General features: G+C 43.0%; 3 protein-coding genes and 1 non-coding gene across 6 annotated transcripts in view; 2 read left to right on the top strand and 2 right to left on the bottom strand.

Annotated features, from left to right (window-relative positions):
* The window catches only part of MSH3 (mutS homolog 3), a 177,829-nt gene extending 171,935 nt beyond the window's left edge, over nucleotides 1–5,894 (bottom strand). The window contains exon 1 of the mRNA XM_070412256.1: nucleotides 5,874–5,894. Coding sequence (XP_070268357.1) covers nucleotides 5,874–5,879 — 6 coding nt within the window. The 5' untranslated portion in view covers nucleotides 5,880–5,894. The remainder of the gene's footprint in view (nucleotides 1–5,873) is intronic.
* ANKRD34B (ankyrin repeat domain 34B) lies at nucleotides 5,857–16,778 on the top strand. Of its 2 annotated transcripts, none has more exons than XM_070412257.1 (5): nucleotides 5,857–6,013; nucleotides 6,863–6,993; nucleotides 8,686–8,768; nucleotides 11,981–12,062; nucleotides 13,481–16,778. In XM_070412257.1, exon 5 carries the CDS (start codon nucleotides 13,504–13,506, stop codon nucleotides 15,013–15,015), a length of 1,512 nt encoding a protein of 503 aa, XP_070268358.1. In that variant the 5' UTR covers nucleotides 5,857–6,013; nucleotides 6,863–6,993; nucleotides 8,686–8,768; nucleotides 11,981–12,062; nucleotides 13,481–13,503; the 3' UTR covers nucleotides 15,016–16,778. The 2 variants fall into 2 exon arrangements, with proteins under 2 accessions (XP_070268358.1, XP_070268359.1); XM_070412258.1 differs by having other exon boundaries at nucleotides 13,478–16,778.
* FAM151B (family with sequence similarity 151 member B) overlaps nucleotides 8,830–24,394 on the bottom strand; it is a 29,780-nt gene continuing 14,215 nt past the window's right edge. Inside the window, exons 5-7 of one of the 2 annotated variants that reach the window (XM_070412260.1) lie at nucleotides 24,207–24,342; nucleotides 10,800–10,856; nucleotides 8,830–8,996 (exon numbers count right to left, since the gene is read on the bottom strand). In XM_070412260.1, coding sequence (XP_070268361.1) covers nucleotides 10,820–10,856; nucleotides 24,207–24,342 — 173 coding nt within the window. In that variant the 3' untranslated portion in view covers nucleotides 8,830–8,996; nucleotides 10,800–10,819. Of the gene's footprint in view, nucleotides 8,997–10,799; nucleotides 10,857–16,168; nucleotides 18,892–24,206; nucleotides 24,343–24,394 lie in introns of those variants that run through there. The other variant, XM_070412259.1, reaches the window with a different exon arrangement.
* On the top strand, nucleotides 12,457–12,588 carry LOC139009665 (small nucleolar RNA SNORA51). Its single transcript, XR_011471385.1, has one exon. It is a non-coding gene; the product is annotated as a small nucleolar RNA SNORA51 (small nucleolar RNA).

Genomic DNA, 24,394 nt, shown 5'->3' with positions numbered 1-24,394 from the left:
TGAAACCGGTTTGGCTCAGTGGATAGAGCATCAGCCTGCAGACTGAAGGGTCCCAGGTTCGATTCCGGTCAAGGGCATGTGCCTTGGTTGCGGGCATATCCCCAGTGGGAGATGTGCAGGAGGCAGCTGATCGATGTTTCTAACTCTCTATCTCTCTCCCTTCCTCTCTGTAAAAAATCAATAAAATATATTTAAAAAAAAAAAAAAAAAAAGGTTGAAAACTATTTCATGTTGTCCTACAGCCGTTCCTGTCCTGAAAGATAATATCCACTCTATCTGAATCTTTTCTTAGATGCAAAAGGCCTTGAGAAATGTATTTGCATCTCAAGAGCTGAAACTAAATATTGTCTTGCATTGATGAGAAGATCAAGGCCATGGGCAGGCAAGGTAAGAAGGAGAAAGTGCTGCACTGTGACCACACACCAGCAGCAGAGCCCCTGAACTCTCACCCCCAGGCCCCTCTCCCACTTATGAAAGCCCCTTGCCCCAGACATGTTGTGGTGCCATGATGGTGGTAACCAAAGGTAATTAGCAGAGGTACCAGCCTCCTTCTCCCCAGCACAGAACCCAGGTCAACAACGCCCATCCTCTAGGTCCGTGGTCGGCAAACCGCGATTCACGAGCCACATGCGGTTCTTTGGCCCTCTGAGTGTGGCTCTTCCACAAAATACCACAAAATACCACGTACAGTGCGATTGAAACTTCGTGGCCCATGTGCAGAAGTCGGTATTTTGTGGAAGAGCCACACTCAAGGGGCCAAAGAGCCACATGTGGCTCGCGAGCCGCAGTTGCCGACCACTGCTCTAGGTGAACTATATCTCAGAGGGCCCTCCACGGCAGTGGCCCTGGGGCGCCGACCCGGTTGGATTGTCGTCTCCCTCCTTTCACCTGCAAAGAGGTTCATGTCCTAATCCCTGGTATCTTCGAATATGTTATCTTACACTGGTAAAGGAAACTTCGCAGGTGTGATTAAGCTAATAATCTTTAAATTTTTTACTGATTGATTTTGAGAGAGAGAAACATTGATTTGTTGTTCCACTCATTTATGCATTCATTTGTTGCTTCTTCTATGTGCCCTGACTGAAGATGGAACCCACAACCTTGGAGTATTGGGACAACCTAACCAACTGAGCTACCTAGCCAGGGCTAACCTAAGAATATGGAGATGGGAGATTATTCTGGATTTTCTGAGGCGACCCTGTATAATCACAAAGGTTATCATAAGAGTGGCCCTAGCTGGTTTGGCTCAGTGGATACAGCATCGGCCTGCAGACTGAAGGGTCCCAGGTTTGATTCCAGTCAAGGGCACATGCCCATGTTGCGGGCTTGATCCCCAGTAGGGGGTGTGCAGGAGGCAGCCAATCAATGATTCTCTCTCATCATTGAAGTTTCTATCTCTCTCTCTCTCCCTCTCCCTTCCTCTCTGGAAAAAAAAAAAAAAAAAAAAAAAAAAAAAAATATATATATATATATATATATATATATATATATATATATATATATATACTAGAGGCCCGGTGCACAAAAATTTGTGCACTCGGGGGGGAAGGGGAGTCCCTCAGCCCGGCCTGTGCCCTCTCGCAGTCTGGGACCCCTCAGGAGATAATGACCTGCTGGCTTAGGCCTGCTCCTGGGTGGCAGAGGGCCGGCCCAATCCCTAGGTGCAGCCCCTGGTGGGGCTCAGAGCAGGGCTGATTGGGGAGTTGGGGCACCGCCCCCTGTCATGCACAGAGCAGGGCGGATTGGGAGGTTGCGATGCCACCCTCAGTCATGCTCAGGATAGGGCTGATTGGGGGGTTGGGGCACCACCCCCTATCACACTCAAGGCAGGGTCAATGGGGAGGTTCCGGCGCCACCCCCTGTGATGCACAGAGCAGGGCCAATCAGGGGGTTGGGGCAGTGCCCCCCCCCCCCCGGTCACATACAGAGCAGGGCCCATCAGGGGGTTGAGGAGCTCCCCCCTGTCACTCACAGAGTAGGGCCGATAGGGGAGTTAGGGCACCGCCCCCTGTCACACACAGAGCAGGGCCGATCAGGGGGTTGGGGCGATGCCACTGTCACACTCAGGGCAGGGCCGATGGGGAGGTTATGGCTCTACCCCGTCACACACAGAGCAGGGCCCGTGGGGGGGGGGGGGGCGGGTTGGGGCGCCACCCCCTGTCACACACAGAGCAGGGCTGATCAGGGGGTTGGGACGCCACACCCTGTCACACACAGAGCCGCAGGGCGATCAAGGGGTTTAGGCGCTGCACCCTGTCATGCTGATCTGGTGCCAGGAGGCCTTGCGGCTCCGCTGATCCCGGTGCTGGGAGGCATATTACCCTTTTACTATATAGGATAGAGGCCTGGGGGCCGGCTGGTTTGCCCTGAAGGGTGTCCTGGATCAGGGTGGGGGTCCCCACTGGGGTGCCTGGCCAGCCTGGATGAGGGGATGATGGCTGTTTGCAGCTGGTCACACACCCTTCAGGGTGGGGGTCCCCACTGGGGTGCCTGGCCAGTCTGGGTGAGGGGCTGAGGGCTGCTTTCAGGCTGGCGGTTTTGACTGCTTTCAGGCTGGCGGGAAGCTCCCAACCGCTCCTTTTTTTCTTTTCTTCTGGGCCAGCTTTAGCTCTGGCTCTAGCTCTGAGGCTGCCGCTGCTGGTTTGTTTGCTGTTCTATAATCGAAACAATGTATAACTTCAGCTCTGAGATCCCAGCCCGCTATATTTGTTAGAATGTTTCAAACTGCCAGCTCAGAGGCCCGCAAGTCAGGCGGGGAACGTTGGAATCTGCAGTCACTGGAGCAAGCAAGTCTCATGTTCGCTTCCAACTGCCTGGCTGCCGGCCGCCATCTTGGCTGACAGTTAATTTGCATAAGGATACACTGATTAGCCAATGGGAAGGGTAGCGGTCGTACGCCAATTACCATTTTTCTCTTTTATTAGTGTAGATATATATATATATATATATATATATATATATATATCCTATATAATAAAAGGCTAATATGCAAATTGACCAAACAGCAAAACGACTGGTTGCTATGATGTGCACTGACCACCAGAGGGCAGCAGACGTTCAATGCAGGAGCTGCCCCCTGGTGGTCAGTGCACTCCCACAGGGGGAGCGCCACTCAGCCAGAAGCCAGGCTAGGCTCACTGCTGGCAAGTGCAGCGGCAGCGGCAGGAGCCTCTTCTGCCTCCACGGCAGCACTAAGGATGTCCGACTGCAGGAGCAGGCCTAAGCCATCAGTCAGACATCCCCCGGGGGCTCCCAGTGCTCCAGGCCTCTGCGAGAGGGTGCAGGCCGGGCTGAGGGACCTTCCCGAGTGCACAAATTTCGTGCTCTGGGCCTCAAATATATAGAGAGAGAGAGAGAAAGAAGAGGGTGAGAGGGAGAAAAAGACCTGTGACAACTGAAGCAGAGTTGAGAAAGAAATTGAGATTTGAAAATGGAGTAAGGAGCCATCAGCCAAGGAATGCAGGCAGCCTCTAGAAACGGGAAAAGGGAAGGAAATGGATTATTCCCTAGAGCAGGGGTGGGCAACCCCTGGCATGCGTGCCAAACATGGCAAGCAAGGAACTTATCTTAAAGACCATAGACATGGATTGACGAGAGAGGGGAACAGCAATTTCTATGCCTCTGCCTTAACTCTCCCTGCCTTCCTAGATCCGACCAGTGTTTTGGTTTCATCCACATATGCTTGTGAATCTTTGTTCTCAGTGATGAATTTTGTTAAGTCTCATAATAGGAGTAGCCTGACGGATGAAAGTAGTAGCTCCTGCATATCTCTGAAGGTCACGAAATATAAACCTGATGTAAAATCTCTGTCATCAGTGATGCAGCAGCAAAAGTCCCGCTGATAATATCAAACGGAGTCATAAAGTTTTCGGTTGGACTATCAGTGTACATGTATACATTAAAAAATAAATGTATTTTTCATCATCATATACTGTGTTTTTGTCGCTCGAATGAATTTTATTATTTTTTCAAGGTTCTTCACATACGTACACCTTAAGAGATATCAAGTAGGCATAACATGTTCTCAAAAAATTAGGGTTGGCACGCAGAAGAATTTTGAGTCAGAGATTTTGCTGGTTTTGGCACGTACTCACAAAAAGGTTGCCCACCCCTGCCCTGGAGCCTCCAGAAGACACACGGCCTTGCTAACACTTTACCATCTTAGTCCTGTAAAACCCAATTGAAACATCTGACCTCCAGAACTGTAAGAATAAATTCATGTTGTTTTAAGCCACTGAGTTTGTGGTAATTTATTACAATCAGCAATAGAAAACTAATAAAATCGGATGACAATTACATCATCTACTTTGAAAAGATGGCAATATGCCTGCTTTAGACTCACAATTCAACTCCTAGGTATTGTACCCATCAGAAATGTGTATATATGTTCACCAAAAACGTCTACTAGAATGTCCTTAGCAGCATTATTTGTAATGTCCCAAACCTGGGAATTGCCAAATGTCTGTCAGTGATAAAATGAATAAATTGAGGCACATTCACACAGTAGAGTACTATACAGCAATAAGAATGAACCAACTATTACCATAGACGGTATGGAACTCTTAAACATGCCTAGTGAAAGCCATACAACAGAGAAATTCTGTAGGATCCAATTGCTATCAAGTGCAAATGCAAGTAAAAGTAATCTATGCTGGTTGAAGCCACTACTTTCCCCGCCTCCTCAAAGGAGGGATATGAGGGAGTCTTCTGAGATGCTGGTATTGAATGTTCTGTCTCTTGATCTTAATGATGCCTCAGTCTGTGCAAAATCATTGAACTTGTGAAATATGCAACATTAAATATGTTCTATAAGTTAATAGAAACTTTTTATTATTTTAATGGGGGAAAGGAGACCTGTGTCTTCAGTGCAGATTTGCCCCATCCTCCCCAGGAACTTCCAATCTCCCCACACTGGACACAGATCCAGGATTCTAGGTCCCTAGAACCTAAGTCTGGGTTAAAATATCCTGTGAACTTCCTTTACATATATTCACTAAAGAGTCTATTTCAGCAGGTTGTTTTCCTAAGTAAAGGAAGCCTACCCAGAGATAAGTCTACTTTCCCCTTTTGAGGGCTCAAAACTACAAACTAGTTTTGATTAACATTTTCTGAACCACAGAAAATGGTCTTTTTCCCACCCGTCGATGCCTGATAAATGGAGTAAAAAGCGTTACTCTACTTAATTTCCTCTATTTTGTCCCTAGTGAGGTTTAACACGTAGAATGTACTTTGTGAAATTTTGTTAGTATTATATTGTTTGAATAATAGTGTATAAAGTTATAAACTCATAGAAACAGGAACGGTTGCTCCCACCAATACCCCAACGAGAAGCGAGGCTTTGGCTTTACCTAAAGGGAGTACAGGGCTGGGAAGTGGGGAGAGGGAGCGGTGAGGGACTGACACCAGAATCAGCCCAGGGTGGGGTGGGGTGCGGTGAGGGGGTGGGGGTGGGGATATGAACTGGAGAAAAACAAAGATATGAACGGGGGCGGGGGGAGCGAATCAGGAGCCGGGAAGTAGGGGTGGCCATCTCTCTACAGTGGGGAAGACCCTGCAGTCCATTCTCTGGGCCAAATCGGTATGGCCAAAGCCCAGGGACCAGTTTGAGTGGGGAGGGGGTTCTTCTGGAGACAGAAGGCGGAGCTTGGGAGGCCAGACTTGAGCCCCCACCCCCCGCCATCCGATAGACCTTGACCCCGCAGCCCCCACCAGCAGCTCAGCCCCAGTGGGCGAGCCACTCCCAGCGGAAGCGCCGCGCGGCCAGGGCGTCTGGCGAGGCGCGCGCCTCCCGGCCCCCACTCCACCGCGTCGCGGCTCCGAGCCGCCGCCTGCCTTTTTCAGACGCACAGGGGCGGGGATCGGGTGGCACCTACCAGCATCTGCGACCTGAGCCGCCGAAGACCACAATCCAACAGGGTCGGCGCCCTAGGGTCACCTGCGCGAAGGGTCCTAGCAGAGCCCGGGAGGCGGGAGGCGGGAGGCGGTGCCGCCGCGACTCGACAGCGCGTCCCAGGTCAGTGTGCAGCGCCCGCTCTGCAGGCTGCACTTGGGGAAACTTTGGTTTGCCGTGTGGGCTGCCGGGAGGAGAGCAATGAGGGCACAGCCCGGGGCCCCGCGGCCTCCGTGCACCGCGTCCAGGGCTTCCAGGCCCTGGGAGCCGCACCAACCGCGCACCCCGAGACCCGCGCCAATCGAGGGTCCCCGGGTCTCAGGGGCCTGTCCAGAGACTCAGCGCTGCCATCGCGGGCTTTGCGGCGGCTCGAGCTTGGACCCCGCCGGGATGCGGGTTTCGCCTGCTCTCTCCTCGCCGCGCCGGGAACCGGTGAGGCCGCCCGTGGCCGCGGGATGTCTGGGAGAATGCGGGTCGGCGCCCAGCCCGAGCGGCGCGCGTTCGGCCGCAGGAGCGTGCGGGGCGGAGGGTCGGACTTGGCGCGTCTCCGCAGGTGCCTGGGGCGCCGGGGCTGTGGGAGGTGCAGGCTGGGCGCGGAGGGCGAGCTGGGGGCTGCGGAGCTGTTTGCAGCCACTGGCTTCACAAACGCGAGCCACACGGGCGGGCAGCTGGGACTCGGCGCCTCTAGGGCGCGTACAGCTTTGGCACCAAAACCTTGGAATTCGTTACCAGAGAGCAGGGGTCCAGAGGTGCACCTGCCCCGAGATGGAGGCCATGGCTTCTCTCCTCGGGCATACCATTTCTTAAGGGAGGGCAGCTTGGGGACCCAACCGCAGAGGCTCTGTGCTGAACCCCATTTCGTAGATGGCCTGCCTGCTTAGCTCAGAGACCAGGCGACGAAACGCGCACCCCACCCCCATCCGTGCCCCGGCGCTGTCGCCCCAGTCACCTTCCTTTGCCCTTCTCCGACAGCACTTGGCGTTCGGGTTCGCTCCCTCCGCACTCTGAAAAAAACTGAAGAAAGGCGCTTGGTTCCCAGAGCCGGCTGGGTCTGTGGAGACGCTGCCAGAATCCTCAACAGCTTGGATCCCTGACAGTTGGAGGTATAGTTTTGCTGGTCTTATGTGTATGTTCTGGGGTGGGGGTGTAGCTGACCCAAGGCCCAGAGGCTTGGAGGACAGCGAAGTAAGTTTGAGAAGACATTAGCCCTTTGGGGGTGCATGTGGGAAATAGGGTAAACCTTACCAGTTACTCTTTCCCTTGAGCAGTTACTAAATATTTCTTACAAGCCGGTGCCAGGGTAAAACACTTTTCCTGGCAGGTCATGACATTTCCTGGGACAATCTCGGATGCATTTTTTGTTCTGACACTGCTCCCTTTCCTTGCATGGGGAAGAGACCTATTTTGCTTGTGGCAGGCAGGGTTGCTTCATTCCAAGTGCAGCTGAGCTCTGCATCCTGGCCTTGGGCTGTCTGCTGGGACTCTGAATTTTTGCAGCTCTCTCTGGGGAGGGCAGGGCAGGGCAGCACGCCTCGCCCTTGGTCCATCTAACTCAAGGCTGTACTCTTCCCTGGGCCTGTGGGCTCCCTCTGCATCTAGGCTGTGGCAACCATCTCTGCCCTACACTCCTGCAGGGGAGTTGAGCATCAGACCACTCGGCGGTGATGCCGGAGGCAGCCTGGCAGGGGTTGGTTGCACATAGGATGTGGGTTACGGAATGAGGAATGAGGATTTTCGCCAAGTGTGCATAGAAGGCACCCCCTATTGAATGTGTGGAAGTGGAGACTGGAATCTTTTCATGTGATTCTTCTGCCCATTGGTATAGGGACCTTGCCTGTCAGTGTCAGACCCCACCAGCCCAGAGGATTCTCATTTAGTGATGGGTGTTTAGAAACTGACATTTAGTGAAGTCTTAAGAGACCAGTGTATTAGGGTCTTTTAAATCCTCACAATTATCTACTATAAAGTAGATTTTATCCCCATTTTAGGGATGAGGAAACGGAGGCTCAGAGCATTAGCTTCCCAAGGGTGGGTAACTTGGGAAGAGACAAAGCCCAGACCTCTGATACACAGCCTGCTGCCTTCTCTAAGCTGGCTTTGTCCCCTTGTGGGCAGCACAAAGGCAGGGAGGGGCAAGCATTTGTTCATTTCCACCCCCCCTCATGCCCTCCCCCACCATGTCAGACAGCTGACGTTATGAGAGGGAGCACGAATCCTTTTTTTGGGAGGTGGAGTAAGAGACTGAAAGGAAAATAACATTTCTCTCCAAATGAAAGGAAAACTGGAGGTGGCACAGGGAGAAAACACCACAGGAAAGGCCAAGCCTACCATTTCCAAGATGACTTTTAAAGTGCTTCAGCCCATGTTGCACTGGGGAGTTAGACACCACATGAATCAGGCACTTACTCTGTGGGAAACTGGGGATATAAGATAAAGGACACAGGAACTTCTACATAAGCCCTGGGGTGCAGGCAAATAAGAGGAGTGACTTTGGGAGAGCTCCCACCTTTCCCTTCGCAGCCCCCTCCCCTGCACAGAATGGGGGCCTGACCTGGTGCGCGCCGATTCCCTTCCTATGCCAGCCATGCTTACAGGGCAGGCTGCATCCTGCAAACACAGAGGGTTGCCACGCATAGGACCCACTTTTACAGACTCATAATCAGTGAAATGTGATTAACTGAACAAACACTGTAGGGATGTCTTAAGGAATGAAAAAAACTAGACTCCAAATGGGAGAGATGAGTGCAACAAATTATTGGTATTTACGTAACTGAATGGCTTTGATTCCTTCGTAGGAACTGACAGCTGGCTGACAGAAAACGCATCCAGGGGGAGAAAAGGCATAAGTGGAGTATGAAATTTTGAATAATGTTTTCAGGTAACTTTCTATTTCCATGTAGAGTGGGTGTCTGGAGAGGCGAATGCAGTTATGGTTTGAATGGCTTCATTTATTGTCAGATGTTTTTAAAAGGGGTCATAATTCTAAGATCCAGTGTTTTTGACTTCTTTAGCCTGGCATCCAGTCTTCAGGTAGCAGGGCAGAAAGCTGGGGTGGGTGCACCATTCAGCCTGTAGACTCTCACTTTATCCCTCTGTTTTCAGGATGCTGCCATGAGGTTTAGAGCTTTTTTAATCAATCTGTTCAGAGAATAAACCTTTGTTTCTTGCCTAAAAGAGTCTGCTACTTGGGGTAGGGTAAAGAACCTGGGGTCCATTTGTTCTGTCCACAGACTTTGAGCGATCCTCTCATTTTCAGCCCTGAGCCTCATTGCCACTTGCTGTGTCACTTAGGGCCTCTGCGCCCTAAACTTCATGGGCTTTAGGGGTAAGCTGGTTCCCTGCTCATCTCCCTGGTAATTTCTGTTGCAGCCTCTGCAATGCAAAGGCAGTTTACCATGCCACCATCCCTGCTCTGTTTCCAAAGCTTGTTTGAAATTGCTCCCCTGATATCTGTCCTCCAGTTTTCTTTGTTCTTTAGGATATGTATCTTTTTCATTTTTTAAAATAACAAAATTGTAATTTTAGTGGCATCTTGAGAATAGAGAGAGGACCAAATGAGTATAGTAAATACACCATAATGAATTGCAAGTGATTTTAAAGATGTTCTAATCCTATATAATAAAAGCCTAATATGCTAAGGGTCCAGTCATCCAGTTGTTCATTCAACCAATCAAAGCCTAATATGCTAATGATATGCTAAGGCCGCTCCACCGCTCGCTATGATGTGCACTGACCACCAAGGGGAAGGCACTATGACCGGTAGATTAGTTTGCTGCTGGGGTCCCACCGATTGGGACTGAGGGAGACGGGCTGGATACACCCTGGAGCCCTCCCGTGATTTCTCCCCAGCTGGCCAACCTCCCACGTCCCTTCCCGGCCCCTATCATGCACCAGTGGGGTCCCTTGACCTGGCCTGCTCCCTCTCACAAACCGGGACCCCTCTGGGATGTTGGAGAGCCTGTTTTGACCAGGCTGAATTCATGCACCAGGCCTCTAGTTTTAAAATAAAAAGCAATTTATCCCCAGCCAGTGTGGCTCAGTTGGTTGAGCATTGTCCCATGCACTGAAGGGTCACTGGTTCAATTCCTAATCAGGGCATATGCCCAGGTTGCCTGTTCGATCACTGGTGGGGATGCATGTGGAAGGCAACTGATTGATGTTTCACTCACATCAATGTTTCTCTCTTTCCCTCTTCTTTCCCCTCTCTCTAAAATCAATAAAGACATATTTTTAAAAAGACAATTTATCCAGCTGTTTAATAATTAATATCTTATAATAATGTTGAAGTTATTGTACTAGAAAATTATAAAGAAAATATGCTTAAAGGATGTCTTCATCCCATATTTTGGTAAATACCATTTATGTTTAGGGAACATTATTTGCACATCCTAAAAATTTTTAAAAAATATTTTACCTGTTATTTAAGTAGGCTGTGGATTAGGGACATGGTAAAAATAAAAAATGGCTAAATTCTGGGATCAAAGTTTTTAAAAAGAAGAGTGCAGTGAATAAGAAGGCACAACAAGAAAGTCTTTTTGTAGATATTGATTTCACCAGGGGATGAATGTTATCTGATTACCTTTCCACTGATGAGGAGCCCAAGGCTCTGAAGCTGAGAGACTTGAGCAGGGCATTCAGCTAATAAGTAGGAGAGTCGGGATAAAAATCTGGGTCTCTCTAACCCCCAAACATTCTCTAGCTGAACTGTTATCTGTTGGGAAGGCAAAACTGAACTTGGGGATCATTTATAAGCTAGATTATAACCAAGGGTCTGACTGAACGTGAAGATGGTGTCAGCACCTAATGTTCAGTGAGGGTTCCACAGGTTGGGATAGGAGGCAAGGCCATTTCTGAACTAGGAGAACTGTGGGTGAAAGAAGTGGTCTTGTCACACACAGGTAGGACTTACCTCTAGGAAGAGTAAATAAGTCAAACTTCATTGTCAGCGTTTTTGCTGTGCAAATGGCTGGGGGAAGATAAAGGAACCAAGTGTGAGAGAGGATGAGGGTATAGATAAAGACAAGGGCATTATTCCAAAAAGGTACTAATTACAAACGAGACACTAGGAGACCAGCTGTGTTCATATGTGGAGAAGAAAGTGTTTGACAACTTTTTCCTCTGAAAAATTTAATGTTTAAAGATTTTCAGAATTGCTCTACTAAATGTGAACAGTTTACAAAAGTGATCAATCCAGGGGTTTTTTAATGAACAAAGAGTACTAGTAAGCCTCATGGAGTTGTTTTTGCTAGACAGTCCTCCAGTTCTCAGGCGAGAGAGTCTGCACGCCCACATGGCAGATAGATTCACTGGTTGCCAGGAGCTAGTGGTGGGACTGCTCAGCTTCTCTGAGGCCCTGGAGCCCACAGCACCCTCCCTTTCCACAGGACTACGGTGTGGCACCCCAGCAGGCAGTACATTGCCAGCCCCCCTTCATCTCCCAGAACCTCCTGACGCCAGCTTTGAGGAAAGTTGTGATGGAAAATAGTCAGAATTAGTGTTGTGGAGAACGGCTGTTACATGAGGATAGGTGAAAAGGTTTAAAAATCTCAAAGTTCCTTATAAGACTATTTTAAAAAAAGAGTTATCAACTAAAGACCTTCTATGCATATATGCAGAACCCATGGACGCAGACAGTGCGGTGGTGAAGGCCTGGGTTGGGAGGAGCGGTGGGCTGGAGGAAGTCAATGGGGGATAAAGGGGGACATATGTAATACTTTCAATAATAAAGATTTTTTAAAAAGTTATAGACAAGAATGTGATATAAGCAAAAAAAGAAGTATTTTTTTAAAAAAATAATATTGGCCCCAATACTAAAAACTATATGAGAGTATAATATTAAAATGTGGTATCTGAGAACTTGTTCTCATTTGAGTATCTGTTTCTCAAATGCTGCTTTTGGTCAACAGTGTTTTTATATTATTGATACCGTTTTCTTCTTGAACTGCAGTTACTAAGTGGTTTCTATATTTAATATTATGTTCCAATCATTTCTCTAAATCCTGTTGCTTTAATCCTATTAAACACATTTGTAGTTTAAAAATGCTAAAAGAGGGTTTCTTTTGAATCACTGTCTCACTGAGCTCTTTTCAGATGCTTTGCATTCAGAATAGACCTCTGGGTTGGGACCCACGCTGTCAGCCAGTCCTAAAATTCCTCAGTTCCTGAGTTGCAGGTATGTCTGGCTCTGGAATAACTTCAGTAGATCACAGCATTCACTTTCATTGTGTTTATGTATTTGTATATTGAGTAGTTGTCCTCTGCTTAGCATCAGAAATGATACTAACGGGGAAGTTAGTAAGGATATTCTTTTGAATGCTGCCTTTCAGGAACATAGTAGCTGAAGCTCCTTGAATATCTAGGCACCAATGCTGTTGGTAATACCACAAAAACTGAACTATGTTGTAAAAACTAAGATGTGATAGACCCTTTGTAAAACGTAATTATGAAACATCCTATAGAAGCGCTATGCTCTTTTCTGTATACATGTTCCATTTTTCAATAAATGATGAGTAGTGGAATCATACAAAAGAACGTGAAATATGTACCGTTTTAAAAAACAATAATAAGGCCTCCTGGTGCTTACCACAGGCTTTGTTCTTACACTGACTGTACAGAAATAGGAGGCAGAGTAAACTTACCCCATATACGCCTCAGCTCAGGCTCTTTGCCTGGTCTGTATTGTGAATGGGGAGACATTGAAAAAAAACAAAACAATAATAAAATGGACATCTATATCCATGCTGCCCAGGGAAAGAAACAGAACATTACCTGAATCTTAAAATTCCCCAGGCCTTTCTCCCAAATTTTATTGTTCTCTCTACACCCCACCCCCAAGAGATAACTTTCTCTTGATTTTGTTAATCACTCCTTTTGCTTTTCTCTTCAGTTTCCCATTTGTGTATGATTCTTTAGTAAATTAATTGTTTATTTTTGAAAAATTGGATGAATAAAGAAAGGTCAATATTGCCAATAACATATGATGGAGCTCTCAGGAGATAAGCTGAAGAATCTCTGGATCTTATTCACTTTTCCATAGAATCTTGTTGTTTCTTGGTTACCACATCTTATCCCTTTGGGGATAATGAGCTTTTGCAGTTTTCACTTTCCTGACTAATTAATATCTGTAACCTCCAAGTTGCTTTTATTCTGTTTGTTCTGGTCTCTGTATTTTTTCATGTTAAGAGGCCTTTTCTTTTGCTTTTTGTTTTGACTGTCTCATGATTAAAGGGCTTGGATTAAAAAGCTGATTATTATTTAATTAATGTGGGATATTTCACATGTTCTTTTGTATGATACTACTTTTATTTATTGTAAGATGGAATATGTATACAGTACTAGGTTGGTGTTATAGCATAAATATTCAGTGAAGATTCTAAAAGTAAATTTTAGTTTGTAACTTCCTAAAGCTTGCTACTAGTCTAAAATTTTTTAATTTTGTAATTCACTATTTTGTCCTGTACTTATTAATAACCATCTCATTTATGTCCTCTTTCTCCATACATATTTCAGAAATTGTATGCAAAAACATGAGTATAAATGAGGACATTGATTTTGGCTAATCTTTTGGTCTTCATCTTCTTTGATAAGCAGGTATTGATTTCTGACTTTTGAAGATGGATGAAGGTGTGGAAATTTCAAGTGATGGAAATTCCCTGATAAAAGCAGTTCATCTGAGCCGGCTTCGCCTCACAAGACTCCTGCTAGAAGGCGGTGCCTACATCAATGAGAGCAATGACCGCGGGGAAACACCTTTAATGATCGCCTGTAAGACCAAACATGTGGATCACCAGAGTGTCAGTAAAGCCAAAATGGTTAAATACCTGTTAGAAAACAATGCTGATCCCAACATACAGGACAAATCTGGGAAAACCGCTCTGATGCATGCTTGCTTAGAGAAAGCGGGCCCTGAAGTTGTTTCCTTGCTCCTACAGAGTGGGGCCGACCTCAGCTTGCAAGACCATTCTAGTTACTCAGCCCTTGTTTATGCTCTCAATTCAGAAGATAAAGAGACCCTGAAAGTTCTACTTAGTGCTTGCAAGGCTAAAGGAAAAGAGGTCATTATCATAACAACAGCGAAATCGCCCTCTGGCAGGCACACTACCCAGCAGTACTTAAATATGCCTCCTTCGGATATAGACGGGTGTCATTCCCAAGCCACCTGTGTCACTCCTTCAGAAATAGACATAAAAACAGCCTCGATGCCACTTTCACATTCTTCTGAGACTGAAATGAGAATTTTTGGCTTTAATGATCTGGAGTTTTCGGGAAGCTGTGATGATTCCCGGGACTTGGGCTCCCCTGTGAGGAAGGCTGCTGTGGCCCTTAATGGGCCCAAGCCACCCTGGGTCAAGAGTGCTCCCTCACTGATGAACAGAGTGGCCTCTTTGCAAGAGGAGCTCCAGGATATTACCCCAGAGGAAGAATTATCCTACAAAACCAATGGGCTGGCACTTTCCAAGCGGTTCATCACTAGGCACCAAAGTATTGACATAAAAGACACGGCACATTTGCTAAGAGCCTTTGATCAGGCCAGCCCAAGAAAGACATCATATGATGAAATGAATTATCGGTCATGTTTTTCAGAAGGAAATCAGCAATGCATTGAAATCCCTATTGACCAGGACCCAGACTCTAACCAGGCAATATTTGCTTCCACCTTAAGAAGTATAGTTCAAAAAAGAAACTCGGGGGCAAACCACTACAGCTCCGATTCCCAGCTCTCAGCTGGTCTAATCCCTACAACTTTAGAAGATGGCAAAGCACTTACCGGAAAGAAAAAGATCCTCTCACCAACTCCTTCCTTGCTGTCAGGGTCCAAAGACTTGTTGGAGAATATCCCCCCAGGTCCCCTGAGCAGAAGGAACCATGCAGTGTTAGAAAGGCGTGGGTCAGGAGCCTTCTCTTTAGATCACAGTTTTCCCCAAACCAGACCAGGATTTCTGCCACCCTTAAATGTGAATCCTCACCCTCCCATCACAGATATCAATGTCACCAAGATTCCCAGCCTTCTTTCTTGCGGTCAAAAAGTGCTTATGCCAACAGTACCTATTTTCCCTAAAAGTAAAAAAATGTTAAGAAGACAGTCATTGCAAACAGAACAAATTAAGCAGTTAGTGAATTTTTAAGAGATGGCTAGAAAACATATTTTGTTCATATGTCTTTATCAGAGAAATATACAACTGGAGAAGAAATCTCAAATGTTCATCCTTTTAAATATTGTAATTGGTTAGGCCATAATGGTTATGGGGATCAACATGTGTATCATACGAGACACTGTGGACACGAATACTCTATAGTTTCTGGTTAGGGAATTCTCTCCAAGTTAGAAGTATTTTTCTCAAAAGTTAAAAGTATTTTTCTCTAAAGTATTTCTCCCCCCTCTCTCCCTTCCACTTTCTCTGAAAAGCAAAGGAAAAAATATGCTCCATTATTTGGGTGAGGATTAACTAAAAAAAAAAAAAAAAAGTCTAAAAGAAAATACTGAGCTATTAAATGTTCTATGATCTATAAGCTTAAACTGCAAAGATTCTTTAAAAATGTTGCCCAAGCCAGCGTGGCTCAGTGGTTGAGCGTCGATCTATAAACCAGGAGGTCATGGTTCCATTCCCAATCAGGGCACATGCCCAGGTTTCGGGCTCAATCCCCAGTGTGGGGTGTGCAGGAGGAAGCCAATCAATGTTTCTCTCTTATTGATGTTTCTCTTCCGCTCTCTGAAATCAATAAAATATGTAATGTTGACTGTAGGTAGATGAAAATCTAATTAAAATTTTAATGGTCAATCATTATAGTAGACAGAGAAACTAATGTTCCTGTTGTTAGCTTAACCAGTGTTAAACCGTAGGTTTTACGTGGTAGTAATAATCTATGCCAAGTGTTTGTGTGCTGTTTTTTGCTTTGCTTTGTTTTTTTAAACATTTAAACAAAAATGTTATGGAATTCTTCATTTTCCATACCTTTAATTCCTGTTAATTTTTTTGAAGTTTATCCATATGTTCCCAATGAAAATATATTTTAAAGTTAAAAAACATTGCTCTTTACTTATTTTTGTCTTTCTAAAAACATCCCCAAAGTTTGAGATTCATCACAAATAGAAACTAAATGCTTGCTTTATTTTATTAAAAAAAAAAAAAAAGAAACCACCTGATTAGTAGCTTAGGTGAGTTTAAGTTAAGAAAGTCAGTAGAAACTTAATTACAAAATGTACCAAATAGTCAGTCAATATTAAACAATGTCTTTATTTCTAATATATAATTATTAGACATCTCTATAATAAGGATGTATAAAGATAATTTCCTTAGTATGACATTTCAAAAATGTAGTATTGTATGACCTGTGAATACTGTGAATAATTTTTAACAAAATAAATGAAAACCATGCTACTATTATAAAATAACTACATTATCTATAAAATTTCAAAATATGGTGTTTATACAAAAAATCTTTATTTCAATCTAGCGGTTTACAGCACAGAATAAATCAAACTATACAGAACCTGAGTGTATTAATTTGATGTTGTCATATACAACTTTCTTTGCTTTTTGTTAATAAGGAGATCCTGACAATGGGCATCATGCTTTCCTTGGTAATTTGATATAAGCAAGATATAATGTATATAGTATGTATTTAATTTCTTGTGGCTTTTATTTGGGAAAAAACCTGGAGATGTTCCATTTAATGTTTTGAAGAACATTAATATTAATTATATTAGCAATATTTTTTTATTCAGAACATAGAATTGTACCTGGTGTTTATAGGCAGCTAAATCCTTTTTTGCAAGTTCTAATATTGAGAAAAGTGCTTCGCTTTAAGTTGTAAGGATACAGACTGGAAAGTATGTAAATAGATTAGTTCATAAACAAAATGGTATCAATAAAGTTTTAAAATGTTATTTTAATTATCACTGTTTTTTATTTATCTCAAATACTAATGATAAATATTTCATCATAATTTCAAGAGAAGCTGTGCCACATGTTACTTTGAGTAAATAGAAAACTATGAAAGAAAAACTCGTTTCTATTCTCATCCCAATATAAATATATATATATATATATTTAGTAGGATTAAAACTTTGTTGGCCACATTTAGAAGAATTTGTAGTCCTCTATCAATCCCAAGAACCCTTAGGAGCTGAGGTTGTGTGAGCCTGATTGTAAAACCATCCTATGGGATTTTTCATTCCATTAAGTAGAATATATCACTGGCAGCCCAATGGAAAGTCACAGATGTTTGCAACAGCAATCAGATGTGTATGTAGAAATACTCAGGGTATCTCTGAGTGTGAAGAATGAAGTTATGAAGAATTAGGTTTTGAAATTCTAGGAGCAGAACAAGGGCATGAACTAAGGTGGTGCTGGTGAGAAACTTGAAAATCAAATGATATATTACCAGGATTAAAATTCCAAGAGTATTTTGCTCACTATAGAGAAGATACTATGATTGAAACAATGAATACAAAGATATGCATAGCAGTCAGCATGCTCCCAACAATATGGAAATTCTAGGTCCATCCAATTTAATTTATTCAGTAAGTGGATTTGATTTTGTTAGGAGAAAGCTATTCAGCCCTATAATAGTTAACACTTCTGGCCCTACCTGGTTTGGCTCAGTGGATAGAGCCTTGGCCTATGAACTGAAGGGTCCCGAGTTCAATTCCAGTCAAGGGTATATGTCCAGGTTGCGGGCTCCATCCCCAGTAGGGGGCATGCAGGAGGCAGCCGATCAATGATTCTCATTATTGATGTTTCCATCTCTCCCTCTCCCTTCCTCTCTGAAATCAATAAAAATATATTTAAAGTAATAATAATCCTATATAATAAAGAGCTAATATGCTAATTAGACCGAACAACCGTCCGGATGACCTTCTGGATGAAGCTGGGGCTGCAAGGGCCAAGCCCCTTTCACAAATTTTGTGCACTGAGCCTCTAGTAATAAATAAAAACACTTCTGCAGCCTTCTTACTCTTCTGTAGTCTCTGAAATAACCAATTCTCCAGGAAAATGGGAAGAGGGTGCCACATTTTTGTGGATCTCTGGAATGTAAGTGCCAACAAAATGTGATTCATACCTATTATGACACATGGATTCTTTCAGTTATTTTCAGCATATCAATTATTTTTTATAAAGGGTTTTAAATATCATTTTTTCTAAATTATTAGATTAGGCTCAATGAAATCTCTTCTTTCCAAATCTTTTAGGTAAGTACAGTATTATAAGAACATATGCCTAATACACAGTAAGCACTCAATAAGTATTTTTTTAGAAATATATTTCATTGATTTTTTACAGAGAGGAAGGGAGAGGGAGAGGGATAGAGAGTTAGAAACATCAATGAGAGCCCTAGCCGGCTTGGCTCAGTGGATAGAGCGTCTGTCTGTGGACTGAAGGGTCCCAAGTTCTATTCCAGCCAAGAGCACATGCCTGGGTTGCAGCCTCGATCCCCAGTAGCAGGTGTGCAGGAGGCAGCCGATCAATGATTCTCTCATTGATGTTTCTATCTCTCTCCTTCCTTCCTCTCTGAAATCAATAAAGAAATATATATATATATATATATATATATATATGAAACCGATGAGAGAGAAACATCGATTCAGCTGCTTCTTGCACGCCCCCTACTGGGGATGTGCCCTCAACCCAGGTACATGCCCTTGACCCGAATCGAACCTGGGACCCTTCAGTCCGCAGGCCGACGCTCTATCTGCTGAGCCAAACCAGCTAGGGCTCAATACGTATTTTTTGATTGGATGAATTGGAGCATAACTCAATCATCACAATTTATATGGTAATTAATTCAGACCAAAGCAGAGGAGGATTATGAAACCAAATAATTTAGAAGAATCTTCTTCTTAGAGATTAACTTTGATTCCAATGGCTTGTTTAAATTCACAATTTTGTGGTTCCAAGATATCATAGAAAACTTGTTTTTTGTCAAAATAGTCTCTAATACAAAGTAAATCTTCAATGGAATAGTTATCATTTTTTCCAGTCCAAATAGTCAGGCTGTACCTGCATTAAAATAAAACAGAATTCTATAGTTAAAAGTGGAAAATAAGAAACAGTGATGAGGAATTCCAATAAGCCTAAAAATAGTTTGTCTCCAACCAAAATGCACACCAATAAAAAAAAATTAATTAGCAATGGCGAAATTATCCCTTCATTCCTTCATCAACATTAAATGGACTAAAGAGGAAAAAAAATACATTACTGTTGCTAAATTAGCTAACTGCTGTATCTGAATTACAGGAATGTTAAATGGCTTTAGAAACCCAGACCAGTAGCACTGAAAGTAGGCCAAATTTTGGACAAAAGAAATGAGATTGCACTGCTGATCAAGGAATCTGTTCTTGACACAAACACTATAGCTCTAACCTGGGTTTCGTCAGTAGCCTGACCAGACTCAGCGCACAATTGGAAGAGACTGTGAACAGACACAAGTGCCACTGACACCCCCAACACTCATTCACTTTATAAGTGGCTTCACTATTCCTTCTGGGGATTTTGTCTGAGATATGCTACAAGATGTCACTGAAAATACCACATGGAATAAATTTAGATCTACTTCTGGAGTTAAAAAACATTAATAATATATGCAGATTTGTTATGGATATAAAAATATGCTCAGCCCTAGCCAGTTTGGCTTAGTGGATAGAGCATCGACCTGCGGACTGAACGGTCCCAGATTCGATTCTGGTCAAGGGCACATGCCCAGGTTACAGGCTCAATCCCCAGTGGGGAATGTGCCGGAAGCAGCCAGTCAATTATTCTCTTTTATCATTTATGTTTCTCTATCTCTCCCCTCTTCCTTCCTCTCTGAAATTAATAAAAATATATTTTAAAAAAGAATATGCTCAGAATTTTAATGCTATTTAAATTGTATATTTTCATTTCAGTGACATTTCCCTGTTGCACTGGAGTCTAGAGAAATGCAAAGCTGTTAATTTCGTATTTATTTTCCCCATAAACATGTCAAATCCAGGGGGAAATCTCCAAAGCATTTTTTCTACCAATGATCAAAAAGTAGTCTAACGAAGGCATATATTCTTGTTATACGGACACATTCCTGTCCTTAAGGATGGTGACACCATTCTGGAAATGTAATAGAGGGAAGGACTTTGGATTTTCTTCCATAGCCATATTATGTGACAAATCAAAATGGACTTTTAAATTCTGAGAACACAGAAAAGAAAAGAAAATGAGAACTACTTTAAAAAACATTAATAATATATGCAGATTTGTTATGGATATAAGAATATGCTCAGCCCTAGCCAGTTTATAAATCTATTATTTTTGCTAACATGGCATCTACTGTATTTGAGCACCAAGGTGACAAAATGTATAAAAAGACACGATGTGAACTGAGGTTTAAAGAAGAGCTTTCCAGCCCTAGCTGGTTTGGCTCCGTGGATAGAGTGTCCACCTGTGGACTGAAGGGTTCCGGGTTCGGTTCTGGTCAAGGGAACATGCCTGGGTTGTGGGCTCAATCCCCAGTAGGGGGCATACAGGAGGCAGCCAATCAATGATTCTCTCTCATCACTGATGTTTCAATCTCACTCTCTTCCTTCCTCTCTGAAATCAATTAAAAAAATTTTTTTTAAAGAAGAGCTATCCAGAGCTTTCTAGAGTTCTCTCTTTTAATCTTCCCCCTGTTGTACTTAAACTGAAATAGGAAAAATAAAATCGCCCAAGGATATCTTGAATTGTATTCCTTCAAACCAATTCTCAGGTCTTATATTTAAAGCCCTTTTTATAGTGAAATACCATATGTAGGAAAAATGCATAAGTGTACATTTTAACAAATTATTAGAAAATTAACTTCAGTGTAACTAAAACAAGTCAAGAAATAGAACATTACCAGCACCTTGAGAGGCACCTTTGTCACTGCCCCACCACAACCTTGCCCTCCACAGGAGTCCTCACAACCTTGACTTCTGTGGTAGCCGTCTTCTTGCTTTTCTTTATTTACCAACTATGTATTCATCCCTAAATAAAACAGTTTAATTTTTCCTTTTAATGAATTTTACATAAATGGAATCATATGGTATAGAATATAATTTTTGGTCTTGATTCTTTTGCTGAACATTGTTTGTGAAATTTATCCAAGTTGAATCATGTAGCTACAGTTTATCCATTTTCTTTGGAAAATAGTTTAGCATTATCTACTAAAGTTGAAAATATGAATACCCTAAGACCTAAATATTCTACTCTTAGAATTCCCTCCTGATATAACTGTTCTAAATGCAGGCACATGTGCACCATGGTGTGTGTGTGTGTGTGTGTGTGTGTATAAATGTTCTCAGCAGCAATCTTTTGTAATAGTCAAAACCATGAAACAGCTCTGGCCAGTATGGCTCAGCAGATTGAGCATCATCCCATGCACCAAGAAGTCACCTGTTCTATTCCTGGTCAGAGCATGTGCCCAAGTTGTGAGCTCACTCCTCATTAGGGGGTTTGCAAAGGCAGCCATTTGATAGTTTTCTCTCACACAGCTGTTTCTCTCCCTCCTTCTCTAAAATCAATAAAACCATGAAACAAACTAAATGTCATTCAATGATAGAAGAGATAAATAAATTGTGATATACAAGTAATAGAATGATAGTTCTTTATGAATTTAACTAGAGGCCCAGTGCACGAAATTCATGCTGGGGGGGTGGTGGGGAGAGGTTCCTCAGCCCGACCTGCACCCTCTCCAATCCAGGAGCTCTCAGGGGATGTCCTACTGACAGCTTAGGCCCACTCCCCATGGTTCTCTGCTCTCTGCGGGGCCTGCTTGCCTGCCCGCCAGTTGCCATGGCGACGGGCAAGCAAGCAGGCCGTGCTATCTGCTTGCTCTCTGCAAGGCCTGCTTGCCTGCTTGCTGCCAGCAGCGGGGCTGAAATGACTGGGGGACTCCCGCAGGGCTGAGGGGACTGGGCGCCGCCATCTTTGTGAGGTCAATTTGCATATTCCCTCTTTATTAGGTTAGATAAAAATCTTCCCTAATTCTGTCTATCCTGTTCATGCTCTTCATGGTATCATTTGATAGAAAGAATTTCTGAATTTTCATGTATTCAAATTACTCAAACATATCCCTTATGGCTAGTGATTTTTGTATCTTGTTTAAGAATTCTTCCCCTTGCCCAATGTTGTGAAGATAGTTTCTAGTGCTATATTCCATTAAAGCTTTATTATTTCACCTTTCATATTTAAAACAAGAAAACTCTAAAAGAGATGGAGTCAAGAGAAATGCAAAATTAAAGATGGAGAAAAAGAAATCATCATCAACAACAACAACAACAAAGAACTAGCCAGACACAGAAGAACCCACTTAATGCAATGCCATGAGGTGAAAGACAAGGAAGTTTCAGACCGAAGCGGGTGACCAGCAGTACTTAATTAAGTGCTGCAGTGGTAAAGAATTTGGCTTGAACAAAGTGTGATCTTCAAATGAGAAATTTCAGGAGAGTGACTGGCTACACAAGAAGTGGAAGATGAGAAAATTGAGGCAAGAGATAATGAAAGAAATGGGATAGTAGGAACATCCTATTTGAACATGGCAGCCTAAAGTCAGCCCTGCTTCCCTTTTCTCCTAAGAATCACCCAAAAGCAGCAAAAAGAACAGAAGAATGAAAACAGAAACTTGATATTCAATGAAATTAAGAAAGAGCTGAAACTGAAAATTACAAAACAGGTAAAAAAGGATTCCAGTAGCAATACATTAAGGCCAGACGGGTATACAAGGAGATGGAGTTCGTCCATGTAGCAGTTTACAGAGGAAGCCTACAAAAGCCACTCACAGATGAGGAGCACTTTCCACCTAAACACTTTGCAGAGCTTTCCTGGATCAGCTTTGGTCCCGAGAAGCAGTGGAGACAAGGAAAGACTTTACACAGGAATGCCATAGGGAACAAGGCTACTGCTGTGGAAACCCAACATTTTAAATTTAAGAAATAGATGAAAGATTTTACTTAAACTACAACCACCTATCAGCACTGACTGGGGAGAAGTTAAAGGTTAAACAAACTCACACATGAGACTCTCAGGGTCATAAGAACCACAGTCCTGGTTCCTCTCAAATATGAACTTTGGACAAGCAGCTGATCTAGAAGACCTCACTTTCGTTAAAGTAGAATAATCAAAATAATTTGGCAGAGGTTTTATACAAGAGAGTACAACAAAATATAAGAAAAAATAAATGGCAGATGGAATAATAAATATCTCATCTTTAAACAACTATCAGATAGCTGAAACAGATCAAACAAATGAACAAAAAGAATACCACAAAGCAGATGAAAACCACAACCAAACATTTTTTAAATGATGCAATTACCTCTTTGAAGAAAGAGCATAAAGCAGAGATATGAGCTCAAATGCAAGACAACAGAAAGGAGGTGGTAAAACATTAACTGGCAGATCTTAGGAAAGAAGTGGAAAATTAATACCATTACAAAAACAATATTAAATCTAAAGGTATACAAGGAAGAAAAGACATTATTGAAAATACAGTAAGGGACAGAAAAGACAAATTATAAAATCAAGTAAAATAAAATGCAAATAAAAGGAGAGACTAGAGAGAAAATAATAGATAACAAAGACAAGCAAAGGAGATTTACATATTCATAATAGGAGTCCCTAAAAGAGAAATCATAGTGTTACAAATGCAAAAGTACAAATATATAAAAATATAATTCACAGAAATATTTCAGAAAATAACATTTGAATCTACATAGTGAAAAGAAGTCCACATGCCTGTGTCTCCATAAGATACAGAATGGTCCTTATGGAGACACAGCCTAGTAAAATTACTAAGCCTCAAAGACAAAGAACTCAGCCGGGTGGCCCAGTTGGCTGGAGTGTCCTTCCGTAAGCCAAAAGGGTTGTGGGTTCAATTCTTGGTCAGGGTTCGTAGAGGCAGCCAATTGTTCTCTTTTACATCAACGTTTCTCATTTTCTCTTTCTCTCTCTCTCTGTCTCCCTCTCTCTCAAAAAATCAATTAAAAATATCCTTGGGTGAAGATGAAAAAAAAAGTTTTCATGGAATAGACTTCTGAAATTATTATAGAATTCAGAGGGTAACTATTTTATCTGCTTAAAACTTTATCAATGTATAGCAATGAAAAAAGTGACACTTACTGGGCACCTACTATGTGCAAAAACTGTGAGGAAGAGACAATGTTAAGGTTCATTAAGAAGCTTCACTCTGGTGAGGGAGTCTCTATGCTTACAGAATCAGTGTTCATATCCTCTCCTACACTCACCGTCTTGATATAATTAGTTTCCATCCTTTGTCTCTGTCTTTCACACACACTCACATGCACACTCTATGCTGTTAAACTTACACATACCTTTTTGATTTCTTTAACAGCCAAAGAAACTGAGAACAAGACTGTCTGACTAATGCTGCTCTGACAGGAAAAGTTACAGGCTGACTTAGTTCATTGCATATGCATTCCATCTCTTTCACCATTGTCCAACTATAACCTGAAATCAAAAGAAAGAAATCTAACTTTTCTACTAGAATACTAAAGTCAAT

Source organism: Myotis yumanensis, unplaced genomic scaffold (genome assembly GCF_028538775.1).
Source record: "Myotis yumanensis isolate MYYU_CA2020_CCGP unplaced genomic scaffold, mMyoYum1.0.hap1 SCAF_4, whole genome shotgun sequence".
NCBI classification, from domain to species: Eukaryota; Metazoa; Chordata; class Mammalia; order Chiroptera; family Vespertilionidae; genus Myotis; species Myotis yumanensis.
The sequence above is the reverse complement of the archived record's forward strand: the minus strand, read 5'-3'. Positions and strand labels throughout refer to the sequence as shown.

Bases quoted from the DNA above. Each gene is read 5' to 3' on its own strand.
- ANKRD34B (XM_070412257.1), top strand. From the start codon at position 13,504: ATGGATGAAGGTGTGGAAATTTCAAGTGATGGAAATTCCCTGATAAAA.